Consider the following 18,007-nt stretch of genomic DNA (forward strand, 5'->3'; position numbering starts at 1 on the left):
TGGACTCCTTGGTGCAACAAAGTAATGTGTTTAGGATTGAGATATTTGGAGATTTAAGATTCGAGATCTGAATTTCGGAAGATTTGGCGATTTAAAGGTTTGGAGATTTGAAGATTTAAGGGTTTGCAGATTGTAGATATGAGAGTTTGAAGGTTTGACGATATGAGAGTTTGAAGATCTGTGAAGATATGAAGATTTTAAAATTTAAACCTACGGTCCCGTGCAGGTTGAATGCAAGCACCAAAGAAGGGGCGGTTGCTGTGCTTCCTTGTTATTTGCTTTGTTTATAGTCAAGTGTTGAGAAATATTTTCTCTCATTTTGTTTGCAAGAATGTTGATCCCATCATGCAAAAAGCTTCAGGTCTTTCATTAGTGCGTTTCAAAAGTGATAGATTTGAAATTGAATTTGAATCATTTATATAAAAATTTGTCCCTCTAGATGATATCTTCCCTCCAGCGGTGACACACGTGTAGTGTATATGACCTTTTGTGACCTTCCCTGGTAGCCATTAGGCATTACTCCTTCATCTAATGTTATATGAATTTGAGCGTGTGAACCAGCGAAACTCCAATTGCTAAAGAAGACGACACGACTAATAAAATGATAAAACCACTTGGTCATCTTTTTCGTGCTCGCCTCCCTTCCCTTTCTGATAAGACCGTCCACCCCTGCCACTTCACTGGTCACACCAATTAGGTTGAAGTGACAAGCGACATCCCATCTTGCCGCCTAGCACAGATATTTTCATTAAATGGTCATCATCGGACCTTCTAAAAGCTTCGGACCTGTCAAATAAAATTCACCCGCAATCGATATTAGATGAATAACAACAACACGGCGTTTTATTGGTTGCAGTTCAGTACATGCAATTGATATCAACTTATGATATGATTTTCAGTCGTGTAGTCGGAAGCAGTGTAATCGTTGCACCCTACAAAAACACAGTATTCCGTTTTAATGCAGAACTCCGCCCTTTTTGAAATTGGAAGATTGACACGGGCAAAATTTGAAGCGCTTCGCTTGAAGGTCATTCCACCTCAGTGACCACTATTCACTGACGGTCACTGACTCCGCTGCCTTGAGGGAGATCGGAGTTACTTAGAAGGGAATAAAAGATGTTGAACCTTTCCGTGGTAAACATATTTTGAAGTCGAGTCAAATACCTTTAGGTATTTGGTGACGTATATCATAACCGTTGCTTCTGATTGCATCGTCGTGTTTTTGAGCAGTCTGGGAACGCACATCAAGGTCTTTTTCGAAACAAAATGCGATTTCAATCGCTAGTGTAATTTTGAGCGGCTTACAGACCGGAGACCAATCAACATGGATAAAATCCTGAAGTACGTGCGGAATCGCACATACACCCTCGCTCATTCGAAGTTGTCTCGACATTGATCGAACAATAAAGGCAACTTAACTTAATAACTAAGACATGCACCTGATAAGTCAAAAAATAATTGGATGAAACCAAAAATCGTCCGGACCAAAAGTGTATATCAATACTAACTAAACACTTGATCCATATAGGTTAATCATCAGTAAAAGTTTCAGAAATCAGACTTGGTGTCTTGGCACAGATTATCCCAAATGGTACGTGTATAGGCCTGCTGCGAGAAAGGCGAAGTTCCGTAAAAGTTGTTAGTTTGCTTGTTCATCACTTGTCGATGTGGTTACACGATCTCTGTCTGTTAGTCCGGCATCCACCTGCTTACATTAGTGACAGAGCTTGTTGATAAATAAAAATGGGGACTTGATATATGGACGTTGGTTTTTTTTATATTTTTATTATTGGCCATGATGGCTCAGCAGTTTTAATTGGAAAGCCCGTATTCCTTGCAATCGTCCTCATTCGGAGCATAGGCATCTATGTTTCTTATGGAAAATCACCATTATTTTACAATCAGCTGTATTCTATTCCTAATATTTTTTTCTTATACTACTTTATAATGTTGATATTGGTTCTTATATGTTTATTAAAAATGTTACATAAGATATAAAATTTGACAAAAAACAAAACCAAGGTTTCATGAAAATAAAATTTCCTATTGAGTATTGGTTTCGTATTATAAAGTTCCGAGACCACTGACCTATCCCACCCCAATGTAGCAAAATGTAGGTCGTCTGGAAGTTTTCGATCAAGGGAATTTATGTCTGCCCCATTTTGTCCGTATATCCCCAGGCAAAACCTCCGATTACATTTCCAGTTACATGAGATCCCCTTACCACCTGTCGGCACAGTTTGCTTCAGACGACAAAAGAAAAAGAAAGTGCTCTGCGCCACGCGCCCAGAAGCCACGTGACTGCGCCTTGATTGACTGCCGAGGAATCTGCGCACGTCTGAGTACGCGCATGCGCGGGGGATCATCCACGCAGAAAACGTGTTCGTGACATATTCAGCGTTCGCAGATTTAGTGCTCCGGTTCGACCGGCTCGGCTGGCATTTCAAAATAGGTTTCTCCAGCTCGACGTTTCCAACAATATTTGTCTCTCGGTACAATTCACACGTAGACGCCAGCCTATCTGGTTACGGAAAAATCCATATCCCGGTAGTGTTCAGGTAAGCTGTAACTATTGATATATTTGCTTGTTATATATTAACAGTTGTTTTTACCCGCAAGGACTATTGGTGCCACCGTGTACATTCTTAGTGTACATGTTTAGTCATGCTTGTGAACACCAGGAGTTATTAAGAAAGGCAAAAGTGTAACTTGTTTCCTGAAAAAAAATGAAGCTTGTTCATTTTAACAAACGCAAACATTAGCTTGTTCGCTCAGACGTGCTAGCTTTCCGCTTCGGTTGTAATCACGCTTCACGAGCATGAACAACCGTAAACGCGCCGCTGTACAGAAAGATGATTGCTTTTCTACAGAAAAAAAAGACATGCGTTCTTCACTCTTTCAGAATAAGATCGAAGGTACATCTTCTTTTTTAATTTATGAAATGTCTGTTAATAACTGTTGGTGAGTTATTGGCAATTGATTTTTTTTTTCAAATGAAATTGCTGGATTCCCGCTCTAGTATTATTGAAGTGTACGGTTGAAGAGCAATTACCTGCCAGCGTTGATTTTCATCTAGGACTGGGAGTCTTCTTTGGGGTCCGCTGCATTTTGTAGAAATAGTAAATGTCAAAACACTTGCAGGCGTCAACAGCCACGAGCACTGCAGGGTTGGTTCAGATCTGACTGGATTGGGTTAAGCTAAGATCTTCACTCCAACACTGTTGAAATGGATGTGGTTGTGTTTGCCATAGACTACGTGAACGTGACTTTGTAGGTAGAGTGTAATATTTCTTTAGTTATATATTGATGCTGTTCCATAATATCCGGGGGATTGAACAATCTTGTACCGTTTTTACTTTTGCAGTACACGTGCATATTGTATTTTTGATTATATTTTAGTTCTTTCTGGTAATGAAACCAAGGATTCCTCAAAAGTGCCACAGGCACTTTAGCTCGCAAGCCTGAAGAAACCTGTAGAGAGAAGACAATGAAAAGAAATTACAGTTTTAGAGGTGGGAGGAAAAGCCCAGAAGCATATTCTGGGTAAAACCCACTAAATCAGGTAGGGACTGAAAACCCAATCCACATGTGGCCAGGGCAGGAATCGAACTCGGGCCATAGCGGTGGAAGGCGAGGCAAGTAATCACTGCGCCAACCTGACTCCCTACCAGCAATTCTGATTCAGAAAACCTGAAAATGGGTTGTCTAAATGTTAATATCACCTAGCCGTTGCTTCACCGATTGTGCTTTTCAACAGTCCTGAACTTGGTCGGAAATTGAAGCACGTGCTAATTTTGACTGTCGGTGTGTTTGTGCGTGTCTCAAATGTTGAAAGAATGTTCAAATTGAGACCCTTCGTGACCAAAGCATTTACGAAGCATGACAGCTACATTTCATGCTTCACAGAAACCCCCCCCCCCCCCGAACCTAGGTTGACGCTATGATTGTGTTTAGGAGTCGAAGGTATACGCATGCAGTTAGACTCACAATAATGCTATGCGACCCCTTCCCATCACCAAATTGCCCGTGAAATCAGGCAACATTCATTGGTCTATATACTTTATTTATGCATCACATCATGTTTACACTTAATGGGTTTTTTTGCGTTTAGTGAAAAACGGGCGCGTGATTCGCCACAAAGCATTAATCGCATTAGATGTGGCGCAACAATGCCCCTTCCTTTCATAACGGTTTCGGAAATTGAATACGTAAATTTCAAAGCCACGGTAACATTATCTCTTGAAAAAATCCACGCACGGCGTCGGAGGAAAACACTATACCAATTTAGCGATACCCACAGGGTAATAAAAACCACCACAGAACAGGAGCATATCAATCGTATTCACACAATTATGGCAGAAACCTAAACTGTTGCCATTTTGATAAATTGCCGTTGACGGGCGGTAATGCGCGCGCCCGAAATTGGATCCATTGTTCCTCGGGGCTCATCCATGCAGAATTCATAAACGAAGACAATAATGGGCAGTGGAAATGACGCTTTCTATTAAAAAAATAATGCAGTATCATCCACGTGTGTGTATGTTTTATACGAGATCTGGCCTTGGAAGCCTTTTCAGACGCCTAGTTACCAATTTGGTTAATGTATTATCTTCTTTGGATCGCCAGTTGCACGGGAATATGATTATTAAAATTTCCATACAAAAAATCAAACACACACAATATCAATCCTTTTAAACTTGCGTCAGATTATACAATATTAGGTAAACGTTTGAGATATAACTAATTATTCACCACTTTTATAATTTAATGCTATGGCCTATTCACGTTTGTTGTAGATAGTGATATTTTTTTGTGGGAACTTGTCTTTTCAGAGCAAATTTTACACAGACCTACATTTTTGGCAGAGCATAATTATATTTTTATTTCTTAATTTCCCGCTTCCTGTAAATTAGTATTTGGAACCGCACATTCAATATTACACATCTCCATCTTCGGCACGAAATGGACTTTTTTCCTAACAGTTTGAAAAATGGGTTACTGAAGCAGGAAATGGATCTATTCAAATATTGTTATAAGAACTGACATGCCAATTATCTCGTTAAAAATTCAGTATTAAAAACACGAAGTATATCAATACACTGGGCAGACCTGCGCGAGCGGTCTTCCGAAGCGACGAAATATCACGCGTGCCAATTCTCCCGAGCAACGGTAATCGGTGTCATGTTTAGTTTGCGCAAAAATCAATCTATTAATTTGTTCGTAATTGTTTCGCCCCGAAAGAAATAACACCGATGCTAGGCAGGTAATTTAATCATGCGTTGTGCTTGGGCGAAGAAAGGTGTAGTTTGGCGAACCTTTTGTCAGAAAAAAAACCAAACGGGGCTCGGTGATTTTAGCGTTTGCGTTACTTCGTGATTAAAGAAATTTTGGTCAAGTGTTGCCGCCTTCGCTATGAGCGAGAACCAATCAGCGTCGGAAGAATGGTAGTAATGCTTAAAGGTTAATCAAAGTTAGTGAGTTGTGCTTTTCCGTCTTTTGCTGTATCTGATATAGGCCTATCGAAGAGCAGTTGTTGGTAAAACCAGTTGTTATGCTATTTCTTCTTTTGTTTCATGTGATATACCAGGGATGAACTCGTGCCCTGCCAATTTCCCTTGCTTTCCCACGTTTGTCAAGCAAATTACTTTGTAAACAACATCAAGAACAAGTCGAAGGGCGAGTATGTTTGCTGCCACCAAGCGTCTAAAAAAATCTAAAAGTATATAACAGGTAGCTTGTGAACGAGTCATTTCAAATGGAACACTTTCCCTACACTATTTATTATTGATGTAAAGCGTCCAGTTTTACCCTTGTTTTTTTTTAATTCCTAGGAAATTTGCTTTAATGACGTTACCCGCCATTAGAGTTACCAAATTATTCGTTAACCAGTTGACAGCGATGGTGTGGAAGTGCCGTTTATACTCAAGCACCTGATATTTGAAATTGGCTTCTGGTGGGGATGGGTCTTCCCCGTTTATGAATCGTTCAATAACGAACCTTTTAGTAGATATTCCCCGAGTGCCAGTGCGCCTCGCAGAGCTATCAGAATACATAAATTATGTTAAGAGTCCCGATTCTGTATTCAAATTTCTCCTGAGCCTGCTGCATGACAGAATTTTAAAGCATTTCCGGGCAATGTTACTCGACTGGGGCTTTCTCCAAATGTCCCGTGACTTCCGACGATCAATTCCCATTTGCCGAGGTTTAAGTGATCCGTTACCTTGAACGCAGAGATTAGTAAAAAAAAATAGTCTCCCCAGATTGGAATAATTCCGATGATTTGATATCGTTAATTCGTACTTGGGTTTGCGTAGGCAGTGGCGTTTATACTCAAGCACCTACTATTTGAAATTGGCTTCTGGTGGGGATGCGTCTTCCCCTTTATGATTCGTTCAATAACAAACCTTTTAGTAGATATTTCCCGAGTGCCAATGCGCCACGCAGAGCTATAAGAATGCATAAATTCTGTTATGAGTCCCGATTTTGTATTCTAGTTTCTCCTGAGCCTGCCGCATGAAAGAGTTCCACAGCATTTCCGAGCGATTTTATTCGACTGGGGCTTTCTCCAAATATCCCGTGTCTTCCGACGATCAATTCCCCTTTGCTGGGGTTTAAGTGATCCGTTACCTTGAACGCAGAGAACAGGACAATAAAAAAAATATACTCCCCAGATTAGAATAACTCCGATGATTTGATATCGTTAATTCGTCCTTGGGTTTTGCGTAGGCAGCGTCAATATTGACCTTCCTTCCGCAGCAGGAAGGATAACATGTTGTGACATTGAAGTGGATTTTCTCCCTTCTTACAGACACAGCGACTTGTATACAGAAGATGCACTTAAAAGCATTAGTCTACATCGCAGCCACGTTAATTTGTTACGGATTTACTTTCTCTAAAGAGTCAGGGTTGTCGTTCTCAATGGTTTTATTTCAGTTTTAAAAAACCTTGTGAAAAATGGATTTCTATACACAAGCTTTATACGCCTGAACTATCAGATACGTTTAAGCCTCTTTGATGGATATGTCCGCCCTTTATAAATCAAAACAGATCGAAGGATGTGGATATAAAACCGTCGTTCTAAGAAATTCAAAATGGAAAAAGAAAACAAATCCATCCTATTGAGGACTGCAAATATTTGAATCGATGATTCTTGGCGGTTTTGGGGGAGATCGGTTCTTGTGTAGGTTTGGCGTTTTTTTTCTAATTTCACATCAAATCAGTGTTATTGGCAGAATGTGTACCGTTATCTACGGAAGGAGATGGAAATTGATGACATTGTATTTCGACAGTGTGAATTAATTTAAAAAAAAGTATTATTAAGGGAATAGATGTGTGCTTGGCCGGTTTTAAACACTATGAATAAGACCGGTTGGAGTCGGGATGCCGATAATTCCCCGAGCCGTAGGCGAAGGTAATTATCAGCATCCAGACTTCAACTGGTCTTAAACACAGTGTTTACTACCGGCCAAGCACATATTTATTCCTATTCATGAATACCCTTTCGGTCAAAAAATCAAAACCTTTCGGTCCAAAAGTCAAAACAAGTCACAAATTCTAAATTTTCAACGATTTTGTTTAGCAATTTTACTTCATGTTTTTCGAAACACCTCTCTAGCCATGCTATGGTATGGCCTTCCCGTGAGAAATCGTAAACAACTCCTTATATGGAGATTGACGCGCGCGTCGCGCGTACTGCGTGATGTGGCTTATAACCCAGCTGTGCCGGTGAAGCGTGAACTTACAACTATGAAATACTGACTTGCTGGTAGTACTGCGCATACACATACGTGAGGATTGTGAAAGTTCAACTAACCAAACGGTCAGTACTGGCACCGGATTTTGATAGGAGTCCAAATTTTATGTGACACTGGAAAAGTGTTTCAAACTTGCCAGCCGGTCTTTATCAACCGTTTAAAACCAGCCACTTGACGGGCTCTCGACCAATAGGACTGGGTAAACTGCCCTTACTTATGAATGCTCTATTTACATGATGGTTGGCCTTGTTTATCTTGCACCGTCAGGCCTGTGCCCGACTTCCCATTTAGGTCGCCGTTTTCTTTTGGTAAAGGGTGATACAGGAGACGACCTCGAATAAAACAAGGCAATACAGGAGAAATAACATTCGTTTTCCCACTGACAATCAAAATGGGTCGCTCTATTAATTTAGGGTCCAAAGTGAAACATGTTTCTTGTCCCTGTTACCTTGCTACTTTGTAATTGCCATTCAAGTATCACTAAAAGAACGAACTTTAATTTGTTGGGTGGGTAGTTTACTTTTCATAATAACTCTTGGAGGATGACTGCATTAATGAATCATCATCATCATGGCGACTCTGAAGGTCAGACTACAGTGATAGCTCTCCAAACCACTCTATCCATTTTACAAGTTTTGATGTCTTGCCCACTTAAGCCTTTATCTCCTGCTAGGAGTTTGATTAAGTGCATTAATGAATGCATCATTATAAAATCATAGATGTCAGACGCACCAAGGACAGAGAAAAAGTGGACAGAAAAAAGGGACCTCAAATTTGTAGATTGACCCATTTACATATTCTCTGCACGATATAATTTCTAATATGAGAGGAAAAATAGGTAATGTTAAAGTACACAGCACCGTGCGCTAATTGTAAGAGAAATACCACAGTCTACTGTATTATTCTCTCGCGGGAAAATTCTAATTGAATTTTCCTGCAATTTGGTATGTTTGAGAAGCGCTACCAAATTGAGTTAAAAAGCAGTTTTTGGTAGAGTATGACCGCCGTACACAGGCTTCGTAATCTGTGGGGAGCGCCGGCAGGGCCCATTACAATGAATTACCAAAGGTTAACAGTGGCCGAAATGGCAAACGGAACGGTTTGATAGCGCACGCTATGTACAGCTGATAACTGCGATAAAGTGTGTCCTCAGTTTTTCTGCCACTGTGCCGTTTCCTGGTGATTAAGTCTTAATTGCAGGAAACAGCCTACGGCTGGAGAGGTTCAGGTGCAGGGTTGGGGATATCCATGGAGATTACCTAAACGACTTTTTAGCCCCTGGCTTTTAAGCCTAGAATGGGAGATATTGCGACAGTGTTTTCCTTCTGTGTGTCCGTGTGTCCCTGTGTTCCATTTTGGTTAGGTTAACTGTTTAGTCAAGTACTCGACGTTTCGGACAATGTGCTCTGTCCGTCCTCAGGAGGGTGAGTGACGGACAGAGCACACTGTCCAAAACGTCGAGTTTTCTACACGCAACCAACCGGTTCTTTTCAGAACCGCACTTCTTCCAAGAAGAGATTACTTTCCACATGGTGTTACCCGTAATCTTTCTATGTTATCTCATCCGCCATGCAAAGCTTCATATATAACTTCATATATATAACTTCATATATAAGTCATATATAACTGTTTAGTGCTGTCATATGAAATGTCAGACTTCAATCTCAACCAAACTTGGTGACAACAATCTTTGGGTAGGGGGACTTCAGATGTCTTCAGACATATTTTGAGGTCACAGGTCATCTAGGGTTCATTTAATGAGGCCATAGTTGTTTTTGGTTAGTTCAACTAAAAAGTGATGTCATATGAAAAATCAGACTTCACTCTCAACCAAACTTGGTGACAATAGTCTTTGAGTAGGGGGACTTAAGATGACTTCAGACATTTGAGGTCAAAGGTCATCTAGGGGTCAAATGATGTTATTGTTGATTTTGGTTAGCTACACTGAAAAGTGTGCTGACTATACTGACTGCATAAATAAAGCCAGCATTCCAGGGGGATCGCGCAAGGCCTACATTTTGAACGGTGGTGACCAAGCTCATAGCGAAACGTTAAGAGCAGCGACCGATTAGCCTGTTAACAAGTCGTTCATATGGGACGCGCTTTCACGCGTGGTGTATAATTGATGGAGATTGTAAAGAGACGGTGGTTTGTTCTACACCCGACGGCTGCTGCATTACCTTGCGGCTGTTGCGTCAGTCACATTCTGAAAACTGTCCCTGGTAAGCGCGTGGCTTTTGCTGTCAGGAATTCACTCGAGCCCCGTTGATCACTCGCTCGTGCGCACGACGTGAAAATATCCCCGGGCCGGCAGACCGCGGGTATCATGAAAGAGAGATCCGAACGGGGACAAACGTGACGAACCCTCCGCTTAGGAAGATCGACTTGAATGGGAACAAATCAAGATGTCAAGCACGTGGCAGGTTCCGGGCAGTCTTGCTCGCAGGCCTAGAAGTAAGATGTGCACAATGTAATCTCGACGTATCAAACACTTTGAAATGTCTGCATCGTGATTTTCTTTTTTTTTCATAGAGGAGTACAAAATGTAGACAATCTTGCCATTGGTGATAAAAAAAGTGTAGCAGAGATTGTAACAAGAAGTGACGTAGGCCTACAGTAAACTAGTTCACGAAATGTATGTCGTTAATAAAAACATCTTAAAGAAGAAAAACACAGGATTGTTGTTCTGTCTCTACTGTGGCAATTGATATAGATTCTTTCATACAGTTAAAATGTCACTTGTTTCACACGCAAGGGGTTTTCCTGAACATCTCAATCTTTGGATGAATTTAATTCTAAGAATAAGAATTGAAACCAGTGCATTATTATTTACAACTTACACTGCAACCGTACCTTTCGGTCACTGGCCGCCCAGAAAGTGCCAGATTCCATTTCAAAGTTGAAAGTCGAAGTACCATCGTATGCGTCTCAATGGTCCCTCCCGGAGTTGGCCATAAGCCCCGCCCCCTTTGGCTCTTGTGCATTTTATGACCGAGTTTGACCCAGCTGCCGTGGTCACCTGAACAGAGAGTCGCGATCTAATTGGTCAATGCACACCCGTCTGATCGACGGCTCGAACTAGAAGGGTTCATCCAACACCGTGGCCACGCGGAGGATTTTCCGGCAGCGAGCTCTCGAGCTCCACCGATGTGGCCGGAGTCTCTCCGCCGACGGCGCCCGGTAAAACCCGACACCGGCCCGTCAACCAAAAAAGGTCCTCATTATGCTGCAAGTAACGTCAACTTGTTTTGGTGTTTGTGCGGATCACGTTATAGCCCTCAGGTGAAATGATCTTGTGCTGAGTCGGAGGGCTGGATCTTTTGCATAATTCAGCAAATTCATTACGGAGGTATAAAGAAAACACCACCAAAAATACCGAGGATTGTTTTGGTCTTACAATGAAACGGCAGTATGGTGATATTTGATGACACCAATTCGTTTTTTTCCCCGGCCATCTTGGATTACAAACACGCGTGCACACGTTCGCGATCGTACGTGTCATTGCATTGCATTACAAACAGAAGAAAGGTCTATTCACGAATGAGCCTTATTTTTTTGAGCGAATGGGGGGCGGGGGGGGGGCGAGGTGGCGAGGGGGCGCTGTTTTGGGATTCACATACGTGAATCCAAGATTAGTGACGTGAATCCAAGATACGTGAATCCAAGATTAGATACGTTTACAATTGTTAATAAAGCAAAAATACATTTTGTAACAACCTTCAATTTTTAGATGGAAGTCAATTTACGAAATCTTTAAAAAATTAAAAAAGGTTGTGCATGGTACCCACAACTTGGTCGTTGTAGCGCCCTCTTTCGCTTAAAAATACCAACCTTCGGAACCCACCCCTATCTGCGAAAAGTACAGCGACTCCCCACCACCGACTTGCCATAATTTGCGTGTGGGACGATCATTAATTTGACATTCACCCAATTCGGATCAGAATCCGGCGCCCCAGTTTTTTTGGCTCGCTGCAAGGCTGTTGCATGCCGATCGTGTAGTTACCCTGCTTTTCAAGGGAAGTCTTACCGTATACGAGTCTCTAATCGAGCATGCTATATTGACCTTAAAAATTTTCATTTTGATCTAAAGAATCACAAATTGTTCAAATATTATAACCGGAAAAGTCAAGGTTTTTTTTGTGGCTCATAAGTGCTGGTCATCGGAGGATCACGCGCAGAAATTTGCGTGTAATGTTCTTCAGTTTTGGTTTGTTACTGTTGAATCACGCGCGAATTGAAAAGCTAATGAAGATGTATTGCATGTTGTGACGGAGGGTCTGGTACACGCGATGTGAGCATGCGACGCATGTTACGGCTCCACGCTTGGCAATGCGAGATGGCGTTTTTCATTCCATGGCTAATGGAACATTGAATAGATCAAACCCAACCCGCGTAGGAAAATAGGTCTGCCTGATTAAACGTCCACCTTGTGAATGTATATGCCTCGTGTACTTTATAAACGGCAGCAGCCTTATCTTGCATGGTTTTTACCAAGTGATCTCTGTTCTTGACATGCAGAGTGCACACTTAATGAGTGTGCTACAATTCAGTCTAAACGTAAAGTTATTTTTTACCTTTCTAAAGATTGACCGCTCCGATCTCCCGACACCTTTGCATGTGGTGTCCGTTCGCGATTGGGCCGTCTTCGCGTTCGGGCGTCAATCTCAATTACGTCTGACAATTTGGCGGGGATAAAAAACAAGATGACGACCACGGTGGTATCGGGCCTGCTCCTCGAACTGACTACGATGGAGAACTACACCGAGGAGTTGAACACGACCGAGCCGTCATCAGGTGGGGGTGGCGGGGGTTCAGCCAGTCTGTTCCCCTACCCCGTATGGCTCATGCCGGTCATTCTTGGTAAGTTCGATGTTCTGACGTTGTTTCCGGGGTTGAACAGTAAAATGTTCAGCTTTCCGTTGAAGAGAAATCCTAAAATCTAAATTCTTTGGTTTGTATAACAGTCCATTGGAATTTTTAGGCGGGGTGTGATTTTTGGAGCTTAGAATCAGAAACAGCCACTTCAATTCTTGAGTTCTTTTGCCGAAGGGTGTAGGTGTTCTGCATGTTAGCTTGATACCTTATAGAGCTTGTGATGTACATGTATACGCCGTGAATGGTAGAATATACAACGTGAATGTTAGTGAACCCGTGTGCATGTTGTCAACACGTTGTACAGCTTTCAGCAATTCTTTTTGCTAAAATGTTTAAAATTGTGTTTGTATACCAGTGTTGTATAGTCGAGCTCACGCCACGATAAGGAATGCCTTTGTCATAAGAATAGCTTATGACTTAACTTGGGACAATGTGAGTTATGATGGACTGGTGGTTTGGGTGATTTTGTATTGAGTGTATATAGCAACCGATTCGCCTCAATCTGCAGAAAATATTTATTTCAAACGGCGCCCGTGATACTGTCGTCGAACCTAATTGTTATGTCTTTCTTCCCGCCAGGAATAATGGTACTCGTTGGAGTGGTTGGTAACTTACTGGTCATCTTCGTCATCGTACGAGCCAGCCAGCGTACCGTCACCAACTACTACATCTTCAATCTGGCTGTTGCCGACATCTTGTTTCTGGTCTTCTGCGCGCCCAAGACGGCCGAAGACTATTCTGCCACTGGCTTCCACTTCGGCGGGTTCATGTGCAAAATCGTTTTGTACATGCAATACGTAAAGATCTTTTTTGTTTGTTCCAAAAATGACATATTTTAAAAGAATGAGGCGCTGTACTGATGTACTTTGCTGGGAACAAGCGGTAGACACTCGCATTCATTGAACCCAACTCCTCTCCATAAGTTAAGAGTTGTGAAATTTAGGAGTTATACTAGCGTGTAAATGTACGTCAACATCCTTGTATTCAATTATTGTCGTCACATTGCCCTCACTCGCTCAGAAATATGCCTATTTCGTAGCTTGCTGCCAAATCAACGCGCTGCATTCCGTGCGCACACGGAACTTACGGAAGTATCACTTGTAAAACAAAACTAGCTCCCAAGATATCGGTAGACAAACCAGCTCCCAAAGCGAAGCCGAGATAGCTAGTTTGACGACTTCCAATGCCGAGGTGAGCTAGTATATCGACTATCCACCGCACCGACATACACTCCATGTTATTTTGTTTTACTATACCTCATAGGCCTACATGCACCATAATTTCGTCGAGCTACGCTACAGTAATTTTGGCAAAATGCTCCTTTACATTTGCCGCCATCATTTTATGTGGCTTGTTAGGTCGATGTTCGCGCATGTGCACGGGTAGTGGCACGCGCGAACATCGTAACATGCAAGCGCAGCAGACTATTGCACGGTTACTATTCATTACGCAAGCGCATTAGGCTATCACGCGGATAGCCCGTGTGAAAGTCGGATGACATGAGATGGTGAATTGACCCCTGTTAGAACTCTGCTCTCGCTTGTGAATAATGTAAGAGGCATAGTAAAGACAGGGCACTTGGATAGGGCGGTGTTTGCCAATTGACCTATCGCCGTTTGTGATTTGGCCACACCCCTTAGACAACTCTATTAAATAGTTGACAAGCAGTATTGATGTGATTCTACTGCGATATATTAATCATTAATGGGTCGATGACCAGAAGTCACAAGAGGGCGCACTCATTCCATAAGGTTTTGGTCCCTTCATTTTCCATAATCATTTTTATAATGCTAAGTTTTACCCCCCAAAAGAGAGAAACTTAAGGTGTCTTTTTTTTGGTAATTCCCAGGTCACCTCGCACTCGACGTGTTGCCTACTGGCAGCTATGAGCATGGACCGCTTCCAGGCCATTGTCAGACCCCTTAAGTCCCTGAAAACCCGCACCTTGCAGACGGCCGTCATCACAAGCCTCTTTATATGGCTTTGTAAGTTGTTTGTGTATCTTATACCTGTAATAAGGACAATACACGTAGAAATAACGTACGCGATTATTAATTGCTTGATCTAATACTGCCGTATATATTTGTAAGCTCAAGTTTTAAAACTCTGTAAAAAGTATTGACTGGAAAAGAATCTTGTAATAATGGCAGAAACAAACTAACTTTAAAATTGCCATAATTTTTCTCATTTTTCTCCTCAGCTGCTTTTCTGCTGTACATTCCATATCCACTTTACTTCGAGATCCAATACATCAATTGGGGCGGTGCTGTCAACCCCTACTGCCTTATCAATTGGCCAAGCCAGACTGTCAGCGACGTGTACAAGGTCATGACATTCTTGTTTCCGTACGCACTCCCCCTGACGGTGATCGCCGTCTGCTACTCTGCCATGTTGCGCCACCTGTGGCAGCGGGTGGCGCCTTCGGACGCCATAAGCGGCCCGGCCAACGCTGCCAACGCCGAGCGCAACCTACGGCAGAAGCGCAAGATCACCTGGATGGTCTTGACTGTGGTCATAGTCTTCGCTGTGTGCTGGTTCCCCACACAGTTCTACTCCCTCTGGGAGTATTTCGGCCCCACCTTCAAGCGCACGGACACCACCTTGCACCTCCGAACGGCCGGCTTTGTGCTGAGCTACGCCAACTCGTGCGCCAACCCCTTCATCTACGCCTTTCTCGGAGAGAACTTCAGGAAAAGCTTCCGGAAGGCGTTCCATCGTTGCTTCAAGAAGGCCGGCGGGGATCGGCACGGCAACGGGCGGGGAGGGGCGACAGGTGGCACCCAGGGTTCATCGTCTGTGGCAGGTCCGAGCACCACCAGGGCGGGCAATGTCACTCAAATGTCCAGCATGCCTTCACGAACAGACGTATAGATGACCCATGAATAGCATCTAGAGGGGCGCTTTATTTGTCCAGCTGTGAACGTTAAAGTGAAGATTTAAGCTTATTCACTGACATTCCATGCTCTTTGATTTAAAGTTTCAGAATGAATCGAGTACAGTTATTTTTGATCGCTTTTTATTTGCTGTCTTTACCTTTTCAAAACTGTGGAATATGTGCACGTCAGCAAAGTGTCCAACATTAACAGCATTGATTTGCATTTTCACATTACATGGAAATGAAGCCCACAACTAATAGGGCCAAATTGGATGGTGGTTGTTGTTGTCATGTCGCTACAATTTCCTAGCCACTGCATAACACAGGTTCTGGCACGGGTTGAAATCCTTGAGATCCTCTGGTTTGCATGGCTATACGGAGGGGGAAGTTTAGGAGGTGCTCCATAGTTTGGGGTGCCTCTGCGCAGTCACATTCGATGGGTCCATGACGGTTGAACCCCACTTCTGCATGGTGCTGCTTTGTAAATAGAAGTGAAATCTGTTCTAACGCCAATATAAACTTGTGCTTAACGTGAACACAATTATTTTGAGGCTTGCCTATATGTAGAAAGCTAGCCATAGAACCCATTATCCTCGCCCCTTTGCTTTGGTACGCTTCCTTCTTTATCCACGGCATGCAAAACCTTCACTTTAAAAATCAAAATACAAACAAAATTAATGTTTGTTTCTTTCAATGCAGTTGTCGGACATCGGCATATCGAGGACGTCACCGTACCTATGAGAACCATAAAGGAACATTGATTACATAAGAGTGCGCCCTCTTTGTCCGTCTTTAGGTAATCATCAGTATGGAGTGCGCCCTCTACCTAGACGAGGTTATTCGGCCATTAAAATAACATTACTGATCACCACAGCTTGTTTTTATGGGAGAGACGTTTTGTTACCGGGCAGATAATATTCATTGATATAGTTACAAATGTTTGCCTAAATAACTTGTTTCCCTTGTTGCATTTTTACGAGGGCACGTACTATTTTTGGAAAATCTGTCAATGTGTGTTAGCAGTTATTGTGTATATCTGCCACGATAATGTGCTATTTTTATCACATTTTAACAAAGCCTTATAAACACTGATGAGGTTTGCTTATACACTGTATGAGTAGTGAAAAAACACAAAAGTCACTTTTTTTGTTTGGTATTTGTAATCGCTTTTCTAATTCCTGTAAAAATATCCCCGTTCAAGCAAACACGCACAGTAGTTATAGATAGCATTCTTGAAATAACATATTTGTAAAGATTGGTATTTTAACAATTTTGCGTTAACTACTGCCAATTTTAACCATCCGAAAAGTATTTGAGTAACGCAAACATTGCATGCAATCCCTGATTATACAGAAAATTACTGCTAACCCGAAAATCGGCTTACCAAAACTGAACGTGCTAAGTAACGAGTTCCGAAGTATGTGCATAAGCTTATCACAAGAAGAGAACATTTTCAATCGATTTCTTTTTGGGCTAATCAAGTTTGGTCAGCAAGTATAATGCGCACAACAACGAGTGAAATACGATTTCCACATAACTTGTGTCCACTTTCCTTTTCAACTGTTCATCTTTCCAATGCTATTTGCCGTCCCCACTGTTAGGCCAAAAAAAAAAAAATATTCGGTCTCTGGTCAGACCAAAGTTCCGGAATTGACGCGGCCACGCGGCTTTTTTTTTTTTTTTTTCTTTTTTTTTCTTCAAGCTCGGATTGTACAGACAAGGTAGGTACTATTTTGCTTGTTTGGTGTCCTCAAGTACATTGGTGTCCTCCATAATTTGCCTTGGTGCTTTCGATCATTTGCCTTGGTGCAATTTCCCATTCCTTGGTGCTCTTTGGTAAAAAAAATTGAGGAGGTGCGGAAATAGAGGGCGCTGTTGGAGCTACCGCGGAACATTTTGGAAAAAAAAAGATCGACGCGCGCGCTGACCAGAGACCGACTTATTTTTTTTTTTGGCCTTATTGAGACTTTTTAATGACGGCTATCATTCCATCTATTTCCATTTGCTTGGCAAAATTTATCAAGTATTTTCATTATTTTCTTGTTTTCTACAAAACCTTTCATTTTATCCCGAGACAGCAGTTCAGCATCTGATATTCAGAAGTCTTGATGAACAAAAGCCATAAAATGTGATTTCTGTCGAAGCTGCAGTGTTAATAAATAATCTGAAGAAGACGCTATTTTTAATCAATTTGTCAGTGTGTTTTTCTCCATTTGTTACATTCGTGTTGCGCGTCAATGTATACGTCTGTTAACATGACTTTGTGATGCCACCATCCTCTTTCACAGCATCACATACGAGTTGCAGTTTCCTTTGAATTGTTTCCTCCAATTACCATAAACCTCTCATAATGCATACTGGAGTGAATATTTGGTAAGTTTACGCGTTAGTTTTCGTCATTGGTTCGATATGATGCTGCTTTTTTATTTAATGTTTTTTTTTTCAGTTGTATTTTGTTTCACTTCTTCTTCTTTGGTGTTGGTGATGAGGTGTCGTAGCGTGT

The 18,007-nt window shown here is 42.0% G+C and overlaps 1 protein-coding gene across 1 annotated transcript; it reads left to right on the forward strand.

The window, feature by feature from the left end:
• The first annotated feature begins 12,342 nt into the window (after window positions 1-12,342).
• On the forward strand, window positions 12,343-17,102 carry LOC119719087 (G-protein coupled receptor 54-like). The gene is made up of 4 exons (XM_038188403.1): window positions 12,343-12,614; window positions 13,209-13,426; window positions 14,479-14,614; window positions 14,830-17,102. Exons 1-4 carry the CDS (start codon window positions 12,458-12,460, stop codon window positions 15,498-15,500), a joined length of 1,182 nt encoding a protein of 393 aa, XP_038044331.1. The 5' UTR covers window positions 12,343-12,457; the 3' UTR covers window positions 15,501-17,102.
• Window positions 17,103-18,007: the final 905 nt, after the last annotated feature.

This window comes from Patiria miniata, unplaced genomic scaffold, assembly GCF_015706575.1.
Source record: "Patiria miniata isolate m_02_andy unplaced genomic scaffold, ASM1570657v1 HiC_scaffold_8, whole genome shotgun sequence".
Taxonomy (NCBI): Eukaryota; Metazoa; Echinodermata; class Asteroidea; order Valvatida; family Asterinidae; genus Patiria; species Patiria miniata.

What these genes read in the sequence shown, in the direction of transcription:
- LOC119719087 (XM_038188403.1), top strand. Translation starts at nt 12,458, where the DNA reads ATGACGACCACGGTGGTATCGGGCCTGCTCCTCGAACTGACTACGATG. An exon ending in GCTCATGCCGGTCATTCTTG is followed by an intron (nt 12,615 to 13,208) that starts GTAAGTTCGATG and finishes TCTTCCCGCCAG; the next exon opens with GAATAATGGTACTCGTTGGA. An exon ending in TCGTTTTGTACATGCAATAC is followed by an intron (nt 13,427 to 14,478) that starts GTAAAGATCTTT and finishes GGTAATTCCCAG; the next exon opens with GTCACCTCGCACTCGACGTG.